Here is a 25690-nt window from a genome sequence, read left to right as displayed (position 1 = left end):
GGAGTCCTTGGCTCTGTTTTTCACTTTAGATAATATCTAGTTTTGACATAAATTTGCAGAAACATCAAGAATATCCATGACAAATGATCCTATTGCAGATACTGACATATTTTTTAGTTAGTATTAATGCTGAAGGTATCTTATAGTTGCAGGCAGTAATTATTTATATTTATTGATACAATTACTTAAGTAACTAATGGGGTAAAATTGACTTAAGAGTAGTTTTACTACTTTTGACTTTTACTTGAGTTATATTATTATGAAGTATAGCTACTCTTAAGTTTTTAATCCCAATTTAAAGGAATCTGTTAACTCTTGAAATAGGGAGTTCATACTTCCTCATTTTTGCAAGGACCCTTTAGGGGTGTACACTCTTGTCAAGTTTTAGCGTATCATCTCACAAATCCGACGTGTAAAGTTGGGGCCGGGGCGTTTTCCCTGAGATGAGAGTGAGTAAGTATTAATGACCCGTAGAGGGCCCCGTTGTTTTATAATCACATTTTACGTTTAAATATAAAATGAATAGGATTTCCCATCATTCCCTCATGTTTGTGTCCTGCTCCAGGTGCGCCCCCTATTGGTGTCTGGAGGTATCGCAGCATGAAAGCAGTGGGAAACAGAAACACTATGGCTGCCACTCTGTCTCTTACTCAGGTAACACTGTCTGTATAACTCAAATATATCGACAGCAAACGTCGCCGGCTTATGTTTGTTTCTCTTGAAAACACCTCGGAGGCGTTATTTAGACATGGCGGGTAGAAACGTGAGTTTTTATCGACCGTGGTGGCTGCTTTTGAAGTTTAGTCCTGCTGTGACTGGGAAAAGTTTCTGCCTAATCTCTTTGGGGACTGCGTAAGGGCGTAGCTAGCCAGCTAGCCTCTGAGCTAACAGCTAGTTTTGTGTCAGTGTTAGGCTTTTCTGACGCTTTTTTGTCAAACTGCACACTCGTCGTGTAGCTAACGTCACTTGGCTTCGTTTCATTTGTCGCTATTTCTCATAATTTTTGCTGCAGGCTAGTCGGTCATTGCCAAAGTGATGGTAATACGTGATACCCATCTGTGGATCAGTTTGTATTGTCGCTTTACTGTCACATTTCTCTTGATCAAATTTCAGGTTTTTACGTTGTATATCCAGTGTTTAGGACTGCCTCGGTGTTCGTGTGGTTTCCCATACGGTTAGACTGAATCTCCAGCCTGAAGATGGCTATTATTAGAAGTAAACATGCTACAGGGAGATTGAATTAGTGTTTTCCTTATGACCTTTTCCAGTTGAATACTGTTAACTGTTAGCCCGTTAGGTCATTTTCTATCCATGGTGTAGCAGTATGGCAAAAATATATAAATGTGTAATGTTGAGAGCTGCTTTGCAAACATAAGAGGAAGTGAACCATAGCAGCTACTAGCTTTCCCTGCTGAGGCAAAACGGCCAGCCTGTTGCTTGTTAAATGAAGAACTACCAATTTGTGTGATGATGTTTGTTTAGCTCGTAAATAAGTGATTTAACAGGCTGCAATCAGGTCTGATCAGTAGGTTGCAGTCCCAGACTTGTCACCTGAGCCACTGTTGGATGTAACAGATAGGTGGTTTGGCAGTGTTAGCTTATTGTTTGACTTAATACTCTGAAAATTACCCGTCTGTTTACTGTTGGTTTTAAAATTGGAGTTGGACAATATGATGAATTGTAGTCAGCATCTTTAATGTGCAAAATCATAATAGCAAAGATGTGCTCACAAGCAATATTTGTTAGGCTTAAAGTATTTCAAGTACCTTGCTTTCAATTTATGCTTGTCTATAATATATGAACAGTTAAATGGACTTAAAAGATGCTAAAGCCCAAGGACAATGATGGGGGCATCAAAATAAATCAATTTTTTTTGCTTTTTTATTGTACATCCCAGTCACTAATGTTTGTTGCTTTATGTTTTTAGTCTTCAACAGACTAATGGACCAGAGAGGCATTTTGCTGTTAAAATTTGACTCCATCTAAGTTATACAGTAATCAGGGTTTCTACAAAGCCTTAAGGTCTGAAACAATCTTCACTTTAGACCATAAGATGTTAGCTTTTCTCCCTGAAAAATATTGTAATTGTTGTAAATTTGTATGTTGGTTTATTCATTGGTTCTTCCATCGTTTGTTTTCTGAAACTTGTTTTCTGATTTGTTGTTGTGTCTGAGGAATAAGGGTATTTTTTACGGTCGGAGGGATGCGATATGTGCTGTAAGCTGTGTCAAATTGAATTTATTTCAAACATACAGTTTTCTTTGCAAACTGAAAAACTATATTACTTCTCAAACTGTCTTATTGTGTGTTTAGACAAATAAATTGACCATCTTCTTGTTACTTTATTTGCTATTGGCTCTTTTGTGATGGAACAATTTATACATTTTCTGTAGGTGGCTAAAATCTGTTGTCAGTAAATTGTCTTGAGCTTACTTTTCACTTTAGATGTTCAAATTAGGAAAGGTCAGTGTAAGAGCACCAGCATTACATGCTTAAAAGCACTATTACAAGTGTAGTTAATTAAATTATTAGGATATTATTCTCCATCATTCAAGTCGGTCTTACAAAGTCTCAAATTTAACTTTATAAAACCTGCAGAGACTCTGATAATTGAGGCGTTTTCTTGTTTCAGCTCTGATTTAAAGAGTCACCAGTACAATGATCACTGTGTTACAGCCGTCAACAGTTCCTGGCACACGATTTTGTGCGTCCCATAGAAGAAGTTGCATTAGTGTGAGAGAGGGAGAGATGGATAGATATGTGTGTGTGTGTCAACGGTTATCTCAGAGGCAGTTGAAAAAGCTGACAGATAACTGCTGATGACAGCCTTCAGCGTTCCTCCACCCCCCTCCACGTCTCTCATTGTGCCAGGATCTGTTGCAAGATTGACACCCGAGCAGATGTCTGCTGTCGTCCTTCTTTAGTTGTACAGTGGAGGCTAAATTTGCACAGTGGTTGGCCTTGCAGTGTTGGAGAGCTGAATGGAGGCGACTCATTTTGTTCACTTCTGCTTCCCTTCTTCCCTGCACTTGTGAATTGAAGCTCTCGATGACCATTTGTCAGGCCTAGCTAAACGAAAGAGGAAACGCTGATTTGTTTCCTGTGAAGCACTGAAGCGGTCAGAGGAAAGACGGGTGTTTACAGAAGTTTCAAGTGAAGGACAAATGAGCTTGTTGCTCTTTATGTGAGCGTCCAGCGCTTTGGGGAGTTCTTAAGAGCTCTTTCTAGACAAATCAAAGTCTTCAACATCGCAGTAAAGCAAAATGCGACACATCTGTTCAGCCTCACTGAATGTTATCAGTCTGCACCATACAACAGTAAATGGTGTCAAATATCTAAAGCCATTTTCTACATAATGTACACGTATATCTATATGCAGAGAGGGACAGAATGAAGAGAAAAATGGCTAATTGGCCAAAAAAGAAGAACAGCTGATTCCCAGAAATCAGGATTGTTAAAAAAAAAATGCTAAAAAGAATCGCCGGTTCCTTTAAAATGTGGCTAGATGACGTTTCTTTCTTAGTACATTATTGCCAAATACATGCATTAAGGGTCGAGGCAGCTGTTTGGTTGTCTGTGTTTGAAAGTCATTTTTCCTAATTTTGTTGGTCTTTTTAATCCTTGTGACTCACAATTCTGGAAGAGTTTTGGGTTGAATGCCATGAGAGGAATTATGACAAGAACCTGACTCAAGCAGTTCTCTCTGGAGTCGCTGTATAAGATACTATTAAATCACGTGGCTGTGGATTTTTCATAATTAATTATTCTTAAAGATATTTTCTTTTGCCTCAGCAGTCTTAAAATATTTATGAGGGACTACTTTATGTTAGATTGGATATTTTCAACAAGACATTTTAATGTAGTTTTTTTAAATCTATATATTCAGCAGTGTTTTTCTTATTTCTGTTTCTGGTACTATTTGGTTGCTTGAGTTGAAAAATAAGGTTATTTTTTGGGGAAGCTTTTCAAATTATGTGCTAAAATTTAGGAGGGTAAGTAAGTTTTACAAAGCCTTTTCTTACAAGAGCATCACAATTAGTTTGAATATTCAAAAGTTAGGTTTGCTCTTAGTGATTTCAATCATAAAGTAACGCTTATCTCAAACTGCTTTTCCACTGCTACTGTGTAATCAAAACCAGAAATTCAGTCTCTCAAATTTACATGAGACAAATTGAAAATGATTTTAATGCAGAAGTGTTTTCTCTATTCCCCTATATGACCGGCTTCAGTATTGGGAAGACAACTTTCGATCTTGACACCTTCCACAGGAAGGTTAAGCTTATAAAGTGCTCTTTTCAAGTGGATTGATGGAAAGTTGAGTGGGAGAAAAAGAAGTTTTGTTTAAACAGAAAAAGGTGCACAAGCAACAGGTGAAACTTAGCCTGGTAAAAACCGGCCCCTTTTTTCACGCTTTGCTTCGTAAAGAACATCTGGACCCTCTGCTACTGAGAAACATTTGCTTGCTGGAGGCATGGACTCTGTTAAAGTTTTAAATTTTACCCAATCGCTAACATTTAACGTCCAAGTTCGACGCTATGAAGCTTACTGGAAATTGAGAAATCGAGTTAAATGGGTGAAATTCCTCACGGAGCCATGAAGGGAAATGAGAATTGAGCAGAGTTGAGTAGGCTAGGTAAAACTGCACCTTTCAAGGATTATGAGGCAACACCCTTTATAGAGTCTGGTGGAGATTCACAAGCAGGGAGCTGCATTGTCGGCACTTTAAGAGCCGCCACAGTCAGGCGTGTCCGTGGCACGGACTACGACTGTCAGTCCTTTGGTGAAGCGTCTTCTGAACCAGAGACAGCAGCTGCTGCTTACCTGGTTAGGAGGAGAAAATGCCAGTTGATCTGAAGTCCTATTTTTAGACTGAATTAGATTTTACATTTTATTTGGAAATAAAACTCCCTGAGTTTGGCCGAGTGGAGAGCCCAGTTCTAGTGTGAATGTTCCATAAACAGTGGTGACTTGTGGAGCTGTGTCATCGGCTTGTGTTGGTCCAGTATGTTTTCTCAGTCCAAAGTTTTCCATGGATGCTGATTTAATTTCCCAGTAGGGCTTGGCGGCTGTCCACTCTGTACAAGTAGCAGCTTTAGTGACCATGGTATTGCCGTACTTCACTGACCAGAAAACCTCCCTCACCTAAACCCCAGAAAGAAAACTATAGGGTATTGTCAAGAGGAAGATGAGTCAGCAGGCTCAACAATGCAGACAAGGGAAAAGGATGTCACTAACGCAGCGTGGGATTCCTTCACATCTCGGCAGAGCTGCTGACCCTCCATGCATGATGCAGGAGTTTATGCAAGCAGAATCAGTGAACTGAACATAGATCTACTTTTCAGAAGGAAGATGTTGCTCTGGTCTTGTAGATCTTATGCAATATCCTTTTTATCTACTGAATTTGGGGTTTTCATTCGCTGTAAGCCATAATCTTCAAAATCAACCTGAAGAAACGCTTGCTGATCTGAAGCTGCTTGAGATTTCAGATATGAAGCTGAAGCAAAGGGAGGATTTAGCTTTTAAAATGGTTTTTAGACTCTTGCATTATTCACATAATTATTTCCTGTGTTACACGTGTGCCTCTTAATCTGTTGAGTATATGTCTCACATTTCATGGCTTTGCTATGCAGTGATGGTTGGCAATATTGTGTTGAACTAAATAAATAGTCGGGTTACTCCATGAATATATCTGTTTAATAAGTATAAGTATGGGTTTCAGATTAAAATTTTTCTTACTGACCTTAATTAACTTTTTGATGATATTCTAATGTATCTAATCACACCGGTATAAATGTAATTAATTGATTCAAGGTCTTTTTTTTCTTTTTAACAGCTTTCCAGTGGAAATCCCATCTATGACAAATATTATCGACAGGTAATATCTTCCCGTAAACAACGGCTTGTATTGCGTTTTATTGTATCGATATTTTTTATTTGTATTTTTTACATTTTCTTTACCATGTACCTTTTTTTATTAAGTTGTATTATTTTATAAACAGTTTTTATGCCAATGCAGATGTTTTCTCACTACCAACACTCAGAATGATGCAACAAATTCCTGAAAATGAAGAAATTAATTTCTAGAGAGTGTGCTACTGTTTAAACTCTGAACTATCTCTAGCTGCTCTGATAGTGTTGTTGTAGTCAGCTCTGATCTCTGGCCTACCTTTACAGTCAAGCCTTTGTGTCCAACAAAGGAAGTATCTTTATGAATTATTAATGTTTCTCTTTGCCAACCAGGGAGAGAAGCTCTATAAAAGACTACTAAGCTAATAGACTTCTGGGGGGAAAAAAAAGCTTTATTTTATTATCAGTATTGATTTTAGTGAGTCAAAGGCTCCTTTCTTCCGAAGAGTGACTCTCCCAGTTTATTTCTTCATTATTCCACCCTCTCTTTATGCAAAAGGATTGCTCTGAATCTGTTCATATCATAAAATAATATAACTCTTAGATAAATTAGCACATTTCTGCTGATATCTTGCTTATTGCTGTTCCTGTTTGTAACGTTGTGAGCATGCTCATGTGTTGTTCAGGTGGATCCCACTGGGAGCGGGCGGGTGGCGGCAGCAGATGCGGCTCTTTTCCTGAAGCAGTCGGGCTTGGCTGACATGGTTCTGGGGAAGGTGAGGAGTAAAGGCTGCAAATGGATCAGAAACATCTCATCACATCTGTCTTGATTTTACGTTTAAAATTAATCTGTAACCTCTTAATGTCTCTGTAGATTTGGGATTTGGCAGACATTGAAAGAAAGAGTTTCCTTAACAAACAGGTAAAAACAGCAGTGGAGTTGCATGGAAACCTCTTATGCCCCCTTCGGGTGTGTTTGTGAATTTCTTTCCACCTCTTTTTTTTTTTTTTGTTTGTTTGATTATTTTGTTTGTGGTTTGAATTTTCACAGAAAAATCCAGTCATTTAATCTCTAGTCAGTAATGAAATTGCAAATAAATTCACCACAAAATTACCACTGAATTATTGTACAACAATACATTTTCTGCTGTATTTCTTGAGCCACTGAAATAACGTCAAACCTGCTCAAAACTACTAACACTTTTAATCATCTAATGATATAACAGCTGTTTAATTATGTGAATTATTATTGCAATTTATGTTGAATAAAATGAATAACAAAGGAATGGGATTTTTTTGGTGATGAAAGTCTTGGTTGTGTTAAAGATTCACAACAAAACTAATTTAATTGCATTCAGTAAGCCAAACATTTTTAAAAGACATTGATGCCGGATGATTGCAGTTTTTGTTGTGCAACAAAGTTACACTCCTCAAAAAAAAATCTTAAAATCAGGGGAAGATGTACTGATATTCACACTATTGTAAGAAGGGTTTTAAAATACAAAGGAGGAAAAGGAGAGAGACAGTAAATAAACAGATGGTAAGTTTTTAAAACTGCTTTTAACTCAAAAAGGCTTTTAATCAACTGATCAAAAGTCAGCCTGTGCCTGAATCCGACTTCCATTTTATTTTGTCTCAGATATTCACACAGATGTCTCTGACATTTGTTAGGCTCTGCAAGCAAGACCTGTCACAACGTTCTGTCGCAAGTTTGACGCAATAAGTCAGTCACTTTTAAATCTGGAGGATGCTGGTAAAAACGGTCAAGTTGATGACGCAATTAATCTGACCAGGCTGCATCCTCGACCCTGATTTAGTCCTTTTCTAATGCTGACCAATGCCACATGACATAATCTGACTGAGAAGGGTTAAAAAAACCCTCAAAGGCTGCGTCCTCCCCTGTTATGAGACAAATTTGCCTATTTGGAGAATCAAGATTTTGGTTAGAGGTATATTTAACAGGTAGCAAATCTAAAGAGGTGACAAAGTATATGTTTATGTGTTATGATGTGGTTTAGTATGGCATCCATGACTCTGCCTCTTCTCCCCTCAGCAATTCTTCATAGCGCTGCGGTTGGTTGCTTGTGCTCAGAATGGCCTGGAGGTGGCGCTTAAGAGTCTTAATGTGGCTGTTCCTCCGCCCAAATTTGTAAGTTTGCTGCTTTTGTAACCTGCACAATTATAATTATAATTAACTTTTTTTTTTAGTAGCATTAATACAAATGTTGAATATTAACATGTATTGCTTCTCTACACCTGCAGCATGATACAAGCAGCCCGCAGTTGGCAAGAGGAGTGGCTGCTGATGCACCCTGGGTTGTTAAGGTGCGGAGGTTTTCTGTTTATTTGTTCTTTGCAAAATGGGAACACTGGTTTTATTTTGAGAGGTTTGTAATCTTTTATTGTGAGAGTATGTAAAATAAAATAAAAAATCAGGTAGATTAAATCTTTTTCAAGGCCAGTTTTAATTGTTTGAACTTGCTGTGAGTAGCAGAAATATTATTTCCTGTTTAATTCCAGTTTAATCATTAATCCTTATGAAATCACTGAACTTCTGTTTCTTTTTTTTTTATTCTCTAGCCAGAGGAGAAGATGAAGTTTGACGCCATTTTTGAGAGTTTGGGTCCAGTTGGAGGGATGCTGTCAGGAGACAAGGTTAAACCGGTTCTGCTCAACTCCAAGCTGCCTGTGGACATCCTGGGCAGGGTAAGAACCACTTTAAAACTTTTAAAGTTTTATTTTCTTATTTCTGAAAATGCACTGTAGTTTTTTTGTTTATTTGTTTGGAAACATTGAATAGTTTCTGCTCTGGTATTAAAAACAGAAAAGGAATTCCAATGCTTATTTTCTTCAATTACAGATATGACTTTAACTGCATTTCCTCCTTGTCTTACTTTCCAATGATAGGCAGTACATTTCAGTAGTTCAATTTTTTTTCTTCATGAACTTGTTCTTGCTGTACTTTCTTCATGAAACACTGTGAAGCCTCCGGAAAAGAAGGCGTGGTCACAGTTAAATGCTTCATCAGTTTTTTGCGACAAAATTTGTCACACACACACACCTCATCTTTTTAAACTGCTGTGTTTAATTAAGTGTAAATTTCTTACCTCAAGTAAAAAGATGGTAATATATGATGCACAAATTGTCTGCAGTTATTTTAATGCTAAATTATCAAAAATGTTGTAATAAATATTTTCAAATGGACTAACGCATCAATGATATAGTTTGTGATGTCGGCAATGTTGCTTTAGGAGCCAGCAATGAGTCAGTGGTTTCATTGGTAGGTTAACATGTTTCATAACATTTTTTTAAAGCTGAGTAATGTTGTCTTTGTGTGTTGAAGGTGTGGGAGCTCAGTGACCTGGATAGAGATGGCATGTTGGATAGAGATGAATTTTCTGTGGTAAGACAGAAATAAAGATAGTAGTAATAATAATAAAGAACACTTACACCGGTACTGAAATGCTGACTTGCAAAACTGTATTTATGCCTTGTATCTTTATTTATTTTTACATTTGTCATGTTACAACAAACTTCTCTAAATTCTTTTTATATCTTCTAAATCACTGTTTTGTAGAGCCACTCCAATCAAATCTCTTTTATGGGATGTCTCTACACAGCTAGAAAATAACATTTCCGCCTATTGTTCTTTGCTAAATTGTTCTGTTAATGTCTATGAACGTCAGTTTACAGGTTGTAGAGCTGAATGGAACAAAATCAGTGTGCATGGAAGAAATGCAAAGATTAAGTCACTGCTAGGTAATTATCGTTTCTGATTGATTTTTCTGTTTTCTTTGCTACTCTTTCCCAGGCCATGTTTCTGGTTTATAGAGCTCTAGAAGGCGAGTCCATCCCCATGTCCCTACCGCCTCCTTTAGTTCCACCCTGTAAGAGGAAAAAACCCGCGGCGGCACCCGTGATGCCCCTGTTACCCTCACCTCCCTCTGTGAAAGACAGTCGCTCCTCCCATCCCGGCTCGAAGACCCTTCCCCACCCTCCCAAACCCGCGCCAGCTCCTGCCCCAACACCAGCAGCCGCCCCTGTGAGTACAGCCTCTGTCTCTCCTGTGCATGTAGTGCCTGAAACGCTTTTGTTTTTTTTATTACTAACAAAAAAAAAAAAAACTTGAGCAACTCAATTAAAATGATCTCAAACTGGCTTGCTCAATGTGTTTTTCAAAAGAAGAAGAGTAAAAAGAGTGGGAAGGTGAGTGAATATTTGTTGGCTCGGTCGCACTGTCATTCGTCTGTGGTGTGTTTTTGCTTTTCTGGAGCAAAAAGTGACGCTTTTGTTGCCTACACAGTGGGTTGTATCGGCTGCAGAGAAAGCCAAGTACGATGAACTGTTCAGCAAGACGGATGGCGACATGGACGGCTTGGTGTCTGGAGCAGAAGTTAGAGATATTTTTCTCAAAACTGGGCTGCCGTCTGCCACGCTCGCACGAATCTGGTAAGCAGAGATGCTAGCAACACGCAGTTGTGTTCAGACAAGATTTCAGCCAATTTCTATCCACTGATTTGTTAATTTCTTTCCATTGTGGAAATAGAAATGTGGTGTTATTGATAATTAGATAGGGTAGCTACATCCTGGTGGCACATTTCTGTTTTTACATAAGACCAGTGACATCATTGATTTTCACCCTCACACGGCTGGTGACCGTCCATCCTGCCGTGTCCTATCGGTTTCCATAATGGCAGAACATGATGGATCTGCCGGATCATTAAAAGTAGTTATTGCCTGAGGCGGAAATCGTTGGCCTCTTGCGTAACTCGTGTGTTCTTGCTCCCAGGGAGCTTTGTGACATTGGAGACATGGGAAAGCTGACTCGCGAACAGTTTGCCTTGGCGCTTTATCTGATCAATCTGAAGCTGACGAAAGGCCTGGACCCTCCACAGACTCTCTCTCTGGAAATGATTCCTCCGTCTGACAGACAAAACAGCAAGCAGGTGAGGCCCACAGGTTCACTTAAGTCTATTAATACTATTAGAAACAAATACAGAGGGTTTTTTGATTGATTCACAGAAATTTATTTTTCAGATGAACTTTTTATACCACTATGAAAGATGGTAATATATATATATTTTTTGAATAAATGCCCCAACGGAAGACATTTCCTCTTCTTTTTACCAAGTATTGTGCCCAAACATGTTTCTGTTTCAATTAACTGTTTGGGTGCAGATTACTATTGAACACATAAAGGCAAGAAAAATGGATGAAACATCCAATAATCATGGACAAAGTTAAATATGAGCATTGTAGGATATTCTCCTCTCACCTTAAGTGTTCTCACGTCATTGTTCTCTGAACCAAAGTTTATTTGTAACGTCAATAGTTTCTTATGGGTTTTTGTCATCAAATATTCATATAGTTATTTCTGTCTTTGCATCGTGATGCTGTTTCTTAACTTTAAAATGTTTTTTGTGTCCCATCTTCCATCAGTAAAGTGGTTGCTCTTTCTGGCTTTAAAAAGTCCTTCCTTACTGTGTGTAGGTAAACTTATGCACATTTTGTGATGCTGTTTATGTTTTTCAGAACAACGCGAACCTGGCAGCTGACTTCTCTGCCATTAAGGAGCTCGACACCCTCAGCAACGAGATTGTTGAATTACAAAGGTAAGACATCATCCTGATATTTACATTAAAGAGATGCGGTGGACCTTCCTGTGGCGCTGCTATGGAGAAATATAAAAAAAAACAAAACAACAGATTATTGATTAAAAAATAAAGAAAAAAACTTTTAGAACCCCAGGAAAAAGTTCATAGATGCTCTTATCAACTTAAAAGTAAAGAATAAATTTTAAAAAATGCTTCAATTACATATATTTCAAATTGATTACTTAGTAGTACCAACAGTTTACAAGAGCACCAAAGTTTGAAAATGATTTCCTAATGTGGGATTGTTTATGCTTTCTAAATAAATCTACTTAAAGGTTTGAGGTAATTAGAGTTTTTTTCTGAAAAGTGGGAGATCATGTTGCTAGTAAAAGGATTGAGTTGTTTTAAGCCCTTCTGTGGAAAGCTAAAAAATGTAGACACCACTGTCCCAGTAGAAACGTTGGAGGTTTATGCAAAGTTTCTTTCAAATGTTATCAGATTTGTATGTAGAAAAAACAAAAAACATTTCTTTTGTAAATCATAGGAAAAATATTTTGGTGATGTTCATTTTGTTACATGATTTCGGTAAAAACCTCGGGGCTATAATAATAAATATCCTGAATAGTTTTATCCTCAGTTCACCAGCAGGATGCAATGTTTCCATCAAGCTGCTAAGCTGGTTTGTACAAGTTCAAGTTTAAATTTGTGAGCTAAATTTTGCAATGGATTTAGAGTTTAATGCGTGACAAAAATCCTTTAATTGGTCCGGACACTTTTTGTTAATCGGTGTAAATAAATAAGTATTGGGGTTTTTGGAGCTGCAAAGTTCAACATTTGGTTTTAAAACAAAATAATCTAGTTGCTTTTTGATTGCAAGGGAGGAAATGTTGAGTGAGAAACAGCAGACAAATCAAGGAATTCACCTTCTGGCTGGATTTGCATAGTTCCTCCTTTCAAAGGACATTCTTGCTGTTATTTGCACATCCCACTTGATATTTGCACAGTATTTTTTTTTCACTCCTTGTAAAGTGGTCGGTTGATACTTTCTATCCACAAATATACACACATTCAATTTATTTTTTATTTTTTTAAGAAGCCCTGCTCAGTTGTATATTTCTTTAGATCTGAATGTTATTTTTCATAACTATACTGTGTTATTTTCCTTATGTTGTAAATCTGTTCTTGCTGTACAGTCTTTTATTACATTTTTTTCTGTTTACCTGTAACTTGCTGCTGGTACACTTGAATTTCCCAAAGGTGGGATGATAAAAGGATATCTTTTATTCTGTTACTTATTATAAAAGAAACTTTTCGGTTGCAGCTGAAGCAGTTGATGCTTTGTTTGTGTTTGCATGAATCGTATTTCTGGAACACACTTTGTTTCGGTTGCTGCCTGCATCTGTTGTTTTGTTTTAAATGGAAAAGAGAATTCAAGTTCCCCAGTCATGAAAGTTGAGAGTGAGAAGTGAGAAACTGTTCAGTCCACCTACATTCTTTATGTACAGACGGTTTTAGCAGTACACTTGTAGCAGCTGTTAAAGGTATTCATACGTGAAAGTTGAAACCAAGCCAGAGATCAGATTTAGATCATCAGATCAAAACTAGGGACCTGGAGAGATGTTGCAGTTTTGCAGCTGCTTCAGATGTTGGCTGCAACCCGCTCCTCAAAATGAAGATGACCGTCAAAATGAAAGCAGGTAAGAAAGGACGAGGTGTGCAGCTGAAATATTAGCAGATAGTTTGTGTTTTGATGTGTGTGGCGAGAGTCAAAATGTGAAAATAGTTGCTGTGTTTGAAATGTATTTTTAGCTCTCATTGAAGACAGACAGCAGAGTCTACTGGCTTCAGATTGATTTGTTTTTAAATAAGGCGCCTACAAGTAAAACTGAAATCTGTGGGTGGTCTTCACAGAACATAGCACATCTTAATTTTCTTCCTGTTGTTACACACCATCTAGCTGCTTATTTATGTAGCGCCAGCTCACAACAAATGTAATCTCGAGGCACTTTACAAAAAAAGTGCAGTTTTCAAGACATACACTGTCTTAAAGTCTTTAAAAATGGAATCTGCTTTAATCATTTTCCAGGACTGGATTAGTATGGGGGGAAAATAATTAAATATGGAAAGATTTTGGATTTTTTTTATTTATTTTTTTTCCCCAGACTTTTTTTTCATCTGTTTGCTGAAGAACTAAAGTTTTAAAACAAGTTTAAACAAATACACTGGTGTAAATACTGATATTTTCATTTCGACATATATCTTATCTTTTGATTTTCCCAACTCTAACCTGTTATGTTGTTTTACTACATAGAGCCAAAAGGCAAACAAAGAACTTCATAGTTTTCTTTCAAACGAATAAGTAAGTTGAGTAAATCTGCTGCATGCAGATGTTGTTGGCTAAATTACTAGATGTCATGCCGATATATCATTTAAGTTTGTTAAAAATATTAATGTTGTTGTTACCAGCAACATTTTACAATCTCAGTCCTCTTTAATTTATGTGCAGAAGTTGTGCTCACTGTTGCTTTCCACATATTTAAAATAAATCTTTGTTGTCACAGTAAAAAGTGCAAAGAGACAGGAGACATTAGACCAGAGGCCAGCAGCAGGACAATGAGGCAGGGATTTCTCAGGTAAGGAGGGATTATAACTTGAGAAGAAGAGAAGGAAAGGGAAGGTTATGTGCAGTAATTTCAACTTTTTTGTCAAAGGTGAAAGTTTGACCGTGACCTTTTGAAAAAAGGTGCCGCAAAATCGGTTATTTTAGGCTGCAACAACCACAAAAACATCACAACATCCTGGAGGGACTAATTATTCTTTTTAGATGCTAATCAGCTCCCTGTGGTAAAAACAATAGATAGTTGCACATCACAACTACGTGTAGGTAAAAAAGGAAGAACAAAACTCCTTTCATCCAAAGCCAGAGGAAATAATTGTCCTAACTGATTATATGGTCTGATGCTGATTAGACTAGAATTAGGATTTATTTATCCATATTGCTAGAAAACATGTACAGTTAAAAGCGGTTGGATTAAAATCTAATAACTGATCCTGGTCTAGATCAGGAGTGTCCAGCTGCAGTCCTCGGTGTCCTGCAATTTTTAGATGCGTCTCTGCTGATTAAAATGCTTCAGCTACGTTCTCATCATTTTATTTGGCTGTGTAGAATCAGGAAAACATGCCAGAGACCGGCCACTGAAGACTGACTTTGGACGGAGGATCTAGATATAACTTTAGGCATAACTTTAGGTTTCTGTCCTAATTTTTCAGATCTTGTGCCAGACAACATGCCTACTCGGAGTGAGACAGGTGGTCCTATTGGTTTGACACATGGATGTATTTTATGTAGTGACATTCAAACTAGTTCATTTGCAGTGTTTCTTTTTAGTGTTTATCACCATTATGCTGATTCTTTCCAAGCTTTCTGCTTTAAAAATACATATATTGGTCTGTAAGTAACATAAAAAGCAAATCAAATTCGTAGGAAAGGACCTGAACTTTCTGCCAACACGCCACCCAGCTCTGATTTCTCCTGCTGGTAGAAATAGCAACATAAAATGGACGAGCAGCCTGGGAAGCACAAATGATAGATGCTGTATCTCAGCTCCTCATGACTCATCTCCCCTCTCTCTCCACCTTCCTCCATCCTCATGCAGCCATCTGCTTCTCGCTCCTCACTTCCCACACATTTCACTGTCCAAGCACATGCTCACTTTCTCTAAAACACTTTCTCTCGCTGTGATTACAGCAACCGTGCCTCCTGGAAATATTCAATCCGACGCATCTCCCACACAGCTGCTTTCGCTCTGGGGTTTTTTGTGCAGCTCTTTGTTCCGTGAAGTTGTGATTCGAGGACGCGATCATGGTAGTTCAGGGAACCGAGGTGGCGGTGTTTGAGAAACGGGGCGCAGCACCCTCAGCCGACACCTGGCTGTGGCTGGGCGGGGTGGGGCTGCAGAGTTTAACCTGTCTGTCCTCCGTGGCTAACCACTTCTGTCTCCTCTGCTGGACGCCCAGAGAGAAGGTCACTGTGGAAGAGGAAATCAAAGAGAAGGAGGAGGCTATCCGACAGCGAACAGATGAAGTACAGGTAAGGTTGGACCTTTGCTGGTTTCCTGTGTTTTGAATAAAATAATAATGTTTAAGCAAATAAAAACATTTGGTGCTGGCATTTACTGATGTTTCGCTGGTGTTAGAAGCATGGTTTTCCCCTTTTAGGGCAATTCAGGTACTTTTTAAAATTACATTTAAATGAGAAAATGATCTCTGCAGTCTGAGATGCTTCCTCTGAAATTCCTGTAATGTTGTTTTGAGTGAATCAGGTTATCGTCCTCCTGAAGGTGTGTCCAGACCCTGAGTCCCAGAAATTGTCTCTATTTTGGTACTTGTCTTCTTAAAGGGCTAGGCTGCTCTACTTTTAAAAATTCAGTGTTGAGGCGGCGAGGGTGGATCTCAAGGGAGTCTCACGCTGAAGCAGTTTGACTTTTTTAGCTGCATTTTGCTGTTTTTACTGTAATGAAAGTTTAATACAGAACAGCAGAGGCTTATAGTTGTAGCTTCTCATAATCTAAGTGCAACACTGCAGTGGACTTGGATATACATCAACATGGAAAGCTAAGCATTCCCTGTGAACCTTTCCACATCAACAAAAACTACTTTCATTATATCTTATTGCCACAGCGTCTAAATTAGATGTGGGTCTGGACTTTGACTGGGCCATTCTAACACATGAGCTTTCTTTGATCTAAACGGTGTGTAAGAACATTTGTGACCCCAGGACTTAATTTCTGTTCTATTTTTTGTGATCCCTGACTGCAATTCAAGAATGGCGTTTGCTGCAGAGATTCTTTTTTATTATAGAAAATTAGTACAGAATAAAATATTAGGCACAACACAAAGCATTTTCTTTTATCGGTCCACATTTTCCACTTACTTTTAATCAGAAGCTGACTTTGCTCCACCCAAAATCTGTTTTTATTTGATTTTATTAAATTTGGCCAAATTTAGGAAGGGTTTTTAGATGCTATTCTTTGCCTACAGAAGTTTTGGCTCAACATGGACTAACACGTAAAATCTGATTACTTTTTTTTATTATTAAAATGTTGCATGTTTAGTTATATTGAGCAGATAAAAAGGACTCTTCTGTTTTGTGATTTTTCAAAAAACTATACATATATATTTTTGGAAAGGTTATTAGTTTGGTCCATGAGACACAAACGTTTGGACAGCTCTGGTCTAAAATATTCCCTTGTAGCTTTGCTCTCAGAGTAAACAGGTCTGAATAAAAAAAAAAAATAATAATATTTTTACAATTTTTGTTTGTAACAGCTTAAAAAAACATGTATTGTTTTTTTTCCACTTAACAATTGTGTATTACTTTGTGTTGGTCTGTCGCTCACTGTCCCAATTCCATCAGTAAGATATTTCTTGCAGAAGAGCTGCACCAGTTAATTTTTTGATCTCTGCTCGGGTGTCAGGACCTTCAAGACGAAGTGGCGAAGGAGACCGAGGAGCTTCAGCGGCTGCAGTCTCAGCGTCAGAAGGTCCAGGAGGCTTTAGATGAGCTCGACCAACAGAAGAACACCTTGGAGGAGCAGCTCAGCCTCATTCGACAGCAGACCAGCCAAGAGACACAACTTGTACATTTCCCAGTTTGTATATTATCATAACTAAAAGTTTGGTGATCCTGATGCATTTCAGTAGAAACATTCTTCTTTGAAATCAGAAATATCTGAGGTCCTGTGCAGCTTCACATACACTTGCATCTTTCCAGATCTCGTCGCTGCAGTCTGAGCACGAGGAGCAGGAACAGAAGATCTGTCAGTACGAGGAGGATCTGGTTCAGGCACGAGAGGAGCTTCTGGCCCTGCAGGAAGAGAGCCGGAAGCTGCAGGAGAAAGTCCAAGCTGCTCAGGAGCAACTCACCCCTCTGCAGGAATCTGTGCGGGACTCCTTCACTCAAGTTTCTCAGGTCTACTCAGTTAAAAAGGCTTAAGTAGTTAAATAGAAAATGTGCAGAATGGGGATATTTTTTAATGTGATTAATCATCAGAATAATCGATAGGACATTTACTAAATTAACCATTTGTTGCAGACCTGGATGAAACTCATAGCTACATGACATTTACTTATCTGACTACGTCTTGGTTTTTCTCATGTATGTGTTTCCACTGAACATAGGATATATAGGATCACCATGCAGTTGTTTTTCTCTGCTTACTTTCTTTAGATTCAGCAGAAAGTACAAGACCTGCGCGTGGAAGAAAGGTCAGTGACGGCGCAGCTCAGCTGGAAGAGAGCGCTGGAGGACAGCTCTCCGGTCATGGTCAACGGATCGGCCGGCTCCACGGCAGAGCTTGACCTCTTCAGTGACGACCTGCCCAAGGAGCTGAAGGAGGATGAGCCAGCTGCTGTCAGCAATCAGCAGAAAGAACATTCAGACGAAAAGGAGAGGGAAGGAGTCAATGAGAAAGAAGGACAGAAGGAGGAACAGAGTGCAAAGGCTGCAGAGGAGGAGAAGAGTAAACCTGATGCCCTGGATGACCTCTTCTCCACTCTGGCCACCACTGATATGTACAGCAGTCTGACGTCCATCTCTAAGGCTCGAGATAATCCAGTTGGGGTAATGTAGCCACAGGAATTTATTACATGATTATGTTTCAGATGGGGTGAATATATGTACAACGATTATACAATTTAGTATAAATGTAATCCATCTGTCAAGTGTTACGTCTTAATGCTGCTCTGCTCATAAACTATACATTTTTGTTTAAATTCAGCAGGAAAACAACGTCGTGGGAGCTGATGTCTCATCTGACGTCTCTGATGTTGAAGAAGAATCACTAAAAGAGACTTCACTGAAGGTTCAAAACTTGATTTTTAGTTCAGAGTTTGATAAATTACCAAAGCAAAAGTATTGAAACATAAATCCCAGGTTTCTTTTTTCACTCCTCCTAAGCAGAAACCAACTCCCTCAGAGAGAGGAATTAAATAAAACCTTGTTATTGAGGGAGCTATTGTCAAAATTGTAAAAAAAAAAAAAAAAGGTTATCCAGTTTGAATTAAATGTTGCTTTTAGAAGCCAAATAATCACATATTTTAAAATCGAAACTGACAGGCACCTTTCTCTCTTATAAAAACTAAACAAATTGTTTTCATTTTAACTGAACCTTCATGTAGCATAAAAGGTAGCATGAAATATTGAATACTGAAATTCTTAGTCAACCCTTTGTCAAGAACAATCGCAGCCCGCACAAAATTTGACATCACTCTTTGTAATTAATTATTTAAGCAATGAAAAAAATCCAAGAAGCCAGTCGGGAGCTGAAAGAGTCATCTCTCTTTAAGAAATCTGAGTCATAAGAGCTGACTCCCTTACCGATTCATTTTCCGCCACAACTACAGAATTGAATAGGTTTGAAATGTGAAAATGCAACATGAGTATGCCGTTTCTCTCCTTGTGTGACTCAGAGGAACAAGGTGGCACTTTTTAGAAACCTGGTGGCATATTTGATAAGTTTATAAGACAAACTGGTTGGAAAAATGGCCTGCTACGTCAAAAATGTGGAATAAATATACAAATAGATTGCCATAAGTACAGTGGTAGACAATTGTTTCATTTGTCACGTGTCCCTTACTCTCTACTGCTGCTTCATCCCTAAAATCGCAGCATTAATCTGTTCACTGCTGATTTTGAAAAAGCATTTTTAACCACCATCATGTTTTTCCCAGCAGTGCTTGCATTAGTTTGGTGTGAACTGCCGTTAGAGTACCATTAGATACCCGTAGTTCTGTCAGAAACATTTCTCTATCCTTGTTTTGCTCAACTGTTCAGTTTCCCATAAATATCTTCTCTACATTATGTCACATTTACCCAAACGTCAGATTTTGTGATATCTACCAGCTTCTCCTCAGAGCCATGTGGCCTCCCAACAGGTCGACTCTCCAGAGCCAGAGAGCCAACAGGAGCAAACAGAGTCTACAGAATCGACGCCCTCCCCGTTGCCTCCACAGGCCGCCGCTCGCTCCCTGCCGCCACAGACGAGCCCCCCCTCCCTGCCAGAGATGGACTTCTTCCATTCAGACCCTTTCACCGACCGTAAGCCTTACAATAGTCAAACTTCATGTCTAAGAACATTATGTATTTTAGGCAGTTAAGTTGTTTACATAAAGTGGCTCCTGCTGGGTTATTTATTTTCCTGTCTTTTCTAGATGATCCATTCAAAGAAGATCCGTTTGGAAAAGCAGATGTAGCAGGTGCTTCTCCATTTCAACATCCTCACTTAAAGGAGACCTATTATGCAGAAATCCCATTTTGCATGTTTTTGTACTTCCATTTGGATTTGTGCTGCTTCTGAAAACAGAAGCAGCTTTTTCTTAAAAAAAAAAAAAAAAAAAAAAAAGAGAGAGAGAAAAAACAAAAAACACCCAAACAGTTTTGGGAAAACAGTTCATGTTTTTTGGTGTCTGGAAAACGAGCCGTTTCAAAAATCTCCGGAACGTAACGTCACTAATCAACAGGCACTGCTCCTGACCCATTAAAACTAAACCCGTTACTTGGCAACCCCAGCCAAGGGTCTGCTGGTACAACGGCTGCTGAAAAAGACAAGTGTTTTGTTTCTGACTTGCCATACAGAAACCACTTGCTGCATTCTTGTTGGTTCTGCAGGAGCCTCTATTGTGCTTTTCAAAGATGTACGGTTGTATAATTGTGCATCTTTTTGCAGCCATTTTCACGTGAGAGTGTAAACATTGAGTTGTGGGGTCCGGTCAGAAGCAGCTTATTTCGATTTAAAGTGTACAAGTGGCCCTATAACAGCTTCTCCTGAAAGAAGCTTAAAATGGCAGAACTGAGCAGACTAAAATCTCATCGTCTTAGAATGATTTTGTGCAAAATACGCAATGGACATGTTTTGAAAAGCCTTCACACCTTTTCTAAGCTGTTGAAAGAAGCATAAAATGTCACTTTTAAGTAGAAAATTAGTTCATCTGAACACTTTTAAGTAAGAAATCTTATTCAAGTGAATCTGTACTTTTTTCCTCTCTCCTTAGATCCGTTTGGAGGAGATCCATTTAAAGGCTCAGACCCTTTTGCTGCAGACTCTTTTTTCACCCAGCCCTCCAGCAACACTTTCCCCTCAAAGGACCCATTTTCAGCCTCAGGTGACCCATTTGGCACTACTCCTGGAATACCAGAACCGGACCTCTTTGCAGCCAAGGCTAAGGATGAGCCTGCAGCACCACCACCACCATCATCAGCAACACCAACCCCTGACCCCTTTGTCTCCAAGACCACCAATCCAGCATCCAGTGATCCCTTCAGCTCCACAGGGGACAACTTGGAGTCAGACCCATTTGGAAGCAAACTGAACAACGCCGGAGAGCCGGATCCGTTTAGTTCACAAGACGGAGGGTCAGATCCATTCAGCTCTTCTTCCACGAGCTCCGATCTGGCAGTGGTGCGTACGGCCCAATCCACTGGCTGCCCAGTCTAATAATCTGATGGCTCAGTCTAACTATGGGTTGAATTTTCTAACCCATTCAGATGCAAAACTTCATTGGCTCAAAAAACTGCAAAGTCTCTGAAGTGTTTAATTTCATATTGATTATTGGGCTTGGGGTATTTAGGTCTGACTTTTTAGGCTTGTATCTCAAAAAGTTAAAAGAAATGCTTGTTATGATTTACAAGTGTTTGTAATACAAGGTTAAACTTGTATACAGATAAATATTTGTAGCTAAAAGCAGAACATACAGCAAAAAAAAAAAATCCTTAATTAAAAACACCTGCATGTTTAATTTGCTCTTTAAATTTGCTCAATCATCCTTTAAAATGCTGTTAGCCTGGAGGTTGAGTGCAGTTTTCTACACAGGTCCTGTTACCAGAGTTCAAATTTGTTCATACTTAATTGATGCTAATATTTACAAATATTAGTTCAATAATTAATGCCTTCTAAAATCAATGCATGAATTTTAACACTTATGATTAGAACTGCTTTGTTTCTCATTGACAAGCGTAGCAACAATCCAATAAAACTTATTTCTTTCATAAATTACCACATATTCATGTTGCTGATTCATCATCATTTAAAACTGGATGTGGAGACCAAACATTTCTTGTTTTAGTCAGGATGGGTATGCCATAAAAAAGTAGTTAAAAAAAGGGGGTTAGAGTAACAATAAGAAGCAACAGAAAGTAAGGGAGGAAATTTTATCTTGACCATGTTTCTTTTCTTTTTGAGTAACTTTCTACTCTAGGACAAGAGATTTTTTTTTTTTTTCCATCATGGACGTTATGAAGTTTCTGTGTATTTTAGAAGGACTCGGCGCCATCCAATGATCCCTTTGCTCCAGGAGGCACTACAGTGAGCACCACCTCAGATCCAGGTTGGTACGCTTATGAAATGGCGCCACCCTCTGGCCACAAAAAGATATTGCAGTTTCTACCTTTAAACAAATGTTTTCTGGTAACAGTGAAATCCACTCAGCCACGTTTGTTCATGTTTCAGATCCGTTCGCTGCTGCGTTTGGCAACGAGACGTTTGGAGGAGGATTTGCAGATTTCAGCGCTTTGACAAAGGTGAGTTTTAGAGGTTAGGTAAATCCTGAAGCTTATGGAAATCTGATGTGCAACCATGTCAAAGGTTCTCTGATGGTGCAAGCAAAAGCACTTCTCCAAATAAAAACCAGAACTTAAAGTGACTTTGTGATGGCAAATAGAGAACTGTGACAATAAAATGTGAATGTACCATAAAGACAAATGTCTTGACAGGTGGTTGGGAAGATGTTCTCTACCTTGTTGCAGGAATGTTCATCAGTCTTTCCAACTGTGATTCTAGCAACATATTTTTTTACATTTTGTCAATTTACAACAACAACAAACTTCAATGTATTTAATAGAGATTTTGTGTTGGGACAGACCAGCACAGATCAACATAATCTCCTTTACTCTGAAGTTACTTAATCAATAACCAGAGTCTTTCTGTGTGTAATTTAATCTCCATATAAATCCAGCTGTTTACACCTTAGAGCACAGGTGTCAAACTCGAGGCCCAGGGGCCAAATTTGGCTCACTGTAGCTTTTCATGTGGCCCTCTGCACTCCAAATTACATCAATAAGTCCCTCCAGTTTTTCACAAATGTACAAAATTCACACAAAATCAACAAATCTCCAGTTTTTTTTTCTGATTTTACTGCAAATTTTCTCAAGATTGGTTGAAAACATTGAGTTTAAGTGACTGCTGCCTCAGCCTTTTTGATGTGAAATTATAGTCCATAATAAAGTCACACTTAAGATCATACACTAGCACAAAAAATCCTTACAAACATTTCTAAATTGGCACCACAAAATCTGTGATTTTGATTGCAAAAAAAAAAAAACACTAAAACATCTAAACTCTTGGAGGAACTGCTATTTATTGATATTTATATTTTTATTCAGTGTATTCTGGCACAGCCAGCCCTTTAAGAACATTCAGATTTCTGATGTGGCCCAAAATGAAAACGAGTTTGACACCCCTGCCTTAGAGGTTTGTTAAAAAACATCAGTGAAAAAAAAAACACATCACAACGAACAAGGAGCACAGCAGACGCGTCAACTTATTCACCCAGAAGTTGTTTTATTTTTGTTATGTGTTCATTTTTCTGTCACTTTGCTGCTTTTGTAAAGCAATGTTGAAAACCATGAATTATTTTCCATCCACCTCACACTTATGTGCTAATTTGTGTTGGTCTGCCAACACAAATATGGTTCTGGTTGTAATTTCACAAAGTATGGAAAGAAATTAAGCAGTATGAATACCTTTTGTACAATGCACTGCACATCTGGATTTGCCGTAGAATTACTAGCGTAATGAAAAAGCTTGTGTCTTTGTAAGCATATTTATGTGAACCATCTGTTCCAGTCAAACGGTCCTGACCAGTTTGGCATCAACAACAAGAACCTGTTCCAGGAGGACAGCCAGCCTGCCAACTCTGACGTGCCCCCCGCCCTGCCGCCTAAAACGGGTACTCCAACTAGACCGCCTCCCCCACCTCCAGGTCAGTTCAGAAAATCATCCAGGTTTCACTCATGATTGGCTCCACCTCTGGTGTGGATGGATTAATGCTGCGAGTTGTCTCTGCTTCGTCAGGTAAGAGAGCGTCCGTCTCTAGGACAGAGTCCTCCGACTCCTTCCAGCGGCGAGGACACTTCCTTCAGACCTCTGGAGACTTCTCCTCCTCTTCCTCCTCCTCCCTGCCTGCCAAGGACCCTTTAGCCGACCCCTTCGCCCCCTCCTCCCCTCCTCGCCACAACGTGCGGGAAGCTGATCGATTTGCCAGCTTTGACAAAGTGAGCACCTCCCTCTCCCCATCTCCCTCACCTCCTCCTGAATGTCAATAGCCACACCCTCTTCTCTTTATTTTTCTGCTCATTAATCACATCTGGTTCTCCAAGAATGTGCAACTAAGCCTTCATGAATCGGTCCATTCACTGCCAACAGATCCCCAGAGAAGACAAATAAAGATTTTATGTGTCGATGCACAAGGTTGCCCGTTTCCTTAATTATAGATATATATTTATGTCTGCCAACATTTATTGAAGCTAGCTGACGAAATCTTGTGTGTTTTGAATCCTGCCTGCTGCTGTTTTTATATTTTAGCTTCCTAATAACAGTGCTGTTGCTTTGCATTGTTAAAAATATTTCTCATTTATTTCTGGGATTCCACTTCGTTTAACTCTTCTGGTTGCCCTCCTTATTTTGTTATAAAGATTATAAATAGTTTAATATATTTAACCTGCAGTTAGATTGCATTTATCTGTAGTCACAAAACACAAGTCGTGGTGCCAGTCGTTATTGACAAACATATTGACTCGTGTTTGGCAGTGAATGGAAAGATGGAAACCTGCTTGAATGTGACGTTTGTTTGCCATCCCAACTCAGCACATTGACTTCACACCCTGTTCATGTGCGAGCAAGTCAAAGTTATTTACAAGATAAAAAAACACATGTTGCGTTTAAACTGCCTTTTTCAAGATTTTATTCCACTTTTATCCTTGGAATTGACTGAATTTTAATAGCTACAGCATTCATCCAGCAGGTTACTCTGTTTTATGCCGCATCAGGTCGACAGTGATGAGAAAGTTTCAGTAGTCGGTGACCTACAGGCCTAAAGTTCAGCACGAGGGAAAAACTCCTTCAGCCTGTGAGCTTTGATTCAACTATCAAAACCAGAGTACAAACATTGAGCTTCACATGGAGCTGCTTAGGCTGCAAGGCCTGCATTTTTCACCTGAATCGCTTTTAAAACGTTATGAATTTAAACGTAAAACGACTTCATTTGGATCAACCAAGAGGTTGAGCTTTCGCTGAAACTAAATACTTTTCTAACGGTGCCATTTTACTAACTACAGCTCTGCTCCTGTAACACAGCAAAAAAAAAAAAATGGGTGGTCAAGCTGTGATTTTTGGGATGGATGGCTGTATTTCATTCTTGATTTTTCCATGCCTATGTTATCTCGTTACCCCACCTGCATGCCTCTGTCGAACCCTAAGCTACACAAACTAACCTCCTCCGACTGGCTGCCTCAATCGTCCCCCAAATCATTTGTTTTCCTCTTCACCCACGCTGCTGTTCATTAACTCATGCGTCTCCTCCTGTCCATCCAACCGTCATCCATTCATCAACTTATTTCACTCTCAGCTCTCATCTGATCAGCATTGTGTGGTTGCTTGTATTCTTTGTGTGTTTATGTGTTTGTTATAAAGAAATGTTTAATAAAGTGTTGAATCATAGCCACCATCTCTGGCTTTTATGTGCATCCGTCACCTCTCTACTTGCAAAATCCAAGTAGTTTTTAGTTTTTCAGATAAGTACGTCTGTGCTTCATGTTGTTTTTTTCCCCAAATCATGACCCAGGAAGGAATATATGGCAAAACCAGAAATCAATCATGTTGAATGATTAGATTTTCAACATGTTTTATGAGTGTGGAGATTAAAAAGGATGTTAAAAAAAAACTCAAAATGAATTTACTAAAAAAAACAAAAAAAAAGCCTTTATTAAGATTAATAATAATTATTAATTATTAAGAGGGGGAAGGTGCAGCAACAGCTTTGAAATAATTGTTTTCTCACAAATCCTGTAGAATATATTATACCTTTGGGATAAACTCGTGTTTTCTAGAGGATTCAGGCTTTGGTGCCTTGGAAAAAGGTCAATTTAAAAAAATAAAAAAAAAAAATTAATCTGGTGATCCACTTTTGTATCAATA

General features: G+C 38.7%; 2 protein-coding genes across 9 annotated transcripts in view; both read left to right on the top strand.

Moving 5' to 3' along the window:
- Window positions 1-564: 564 nt before the first annotated feature.
- LOC103138471 (epidermal growth factor receptor substrate 15) lies at window positions 565-25213 on the top strand. Of its 8 annotated transcripts, none has more exons than XM_016671830.1 (25): window positions 565-654; window positions 5834-5875; window positions 6534-6623; window positions 6722-6769; window positions 7901-7996; window positions 8110-8172; window positions 8428-8553; window positions 9191-9250; window positions 9659-9889; window positions 10151-10296; window positions 10637-10793; window positions 11380-11459; window positions 14003-14074; window positions 15459-15531; window positions 16919-17080; window positions 17215-17412; window positions 17671-18063; window positions 18221-18304; window positions 19377-19539; window positions 19653-19697; window positions 20493-20899; window positions 21755-21824; window positions 21947-22017; window positions 23390-23477; window positions 23570-25213. In XM_016671830.1, exons 1-25 carry the CDS (start codon window positions 601-603, stop codon window positions 23818-23820), a joined length of 3270 nt encoding a protein of 1089 aa, XP_016527316.1. In that variant the 5' UTR covers window positions 565-600; the 3' UTR covers window positions 23821-25213. The 8 variants fall into 8 exon arrangements, with proteins under 8 accessions (XP_016527316.1, XP_016527313.1, XP_016527318.1 ...); XM_016671827.1 differs by having other exon boundaries at window positions 566-654; window positions 18224-18304; window positions 23342-23477; XM_016671828.1 differs by having other exon boundaries at window positions 567-654; window positions 17215-17382; window positions 23342-23477.
- Window positions 24316-25690, top strand: part of LOC107836327 (epidermal growth factor receptor substrate 15-like) — a 9463-nt gene continuing 8088 nt past the window's right edge. Inside the window, exon 1 of the mRNA XM_016671803.1 lies at window positions 24316-24338. Coding sequence (XP_016527289.1) covers window positions 24316-24338 — 23 coding nt within the window. The remainder of the gene's footprint in view (window positions 24339-25690) is intronic.

The sequence above is a fragment of the Poecilia formosa genome, unplaced genomic scaffold, assembly GCF_000485575.1.
Source record: "Poecilia formosa unplaced genomic scaffold, Poecilia_formosa-5.1.2 Scaffold52, whole genome shotgun sequence".
NCBI classification, from domain to species: domain Eukaryota; kingdom Metazoa; phylum Chordata; class Actinopteri; order Cyprinodontiformes; family Poeciliidae; genus Poecilia; species Poecilia formosa.
This window is presented reverse-complemented; position numbering and strand designations above follow the sequence as displayed.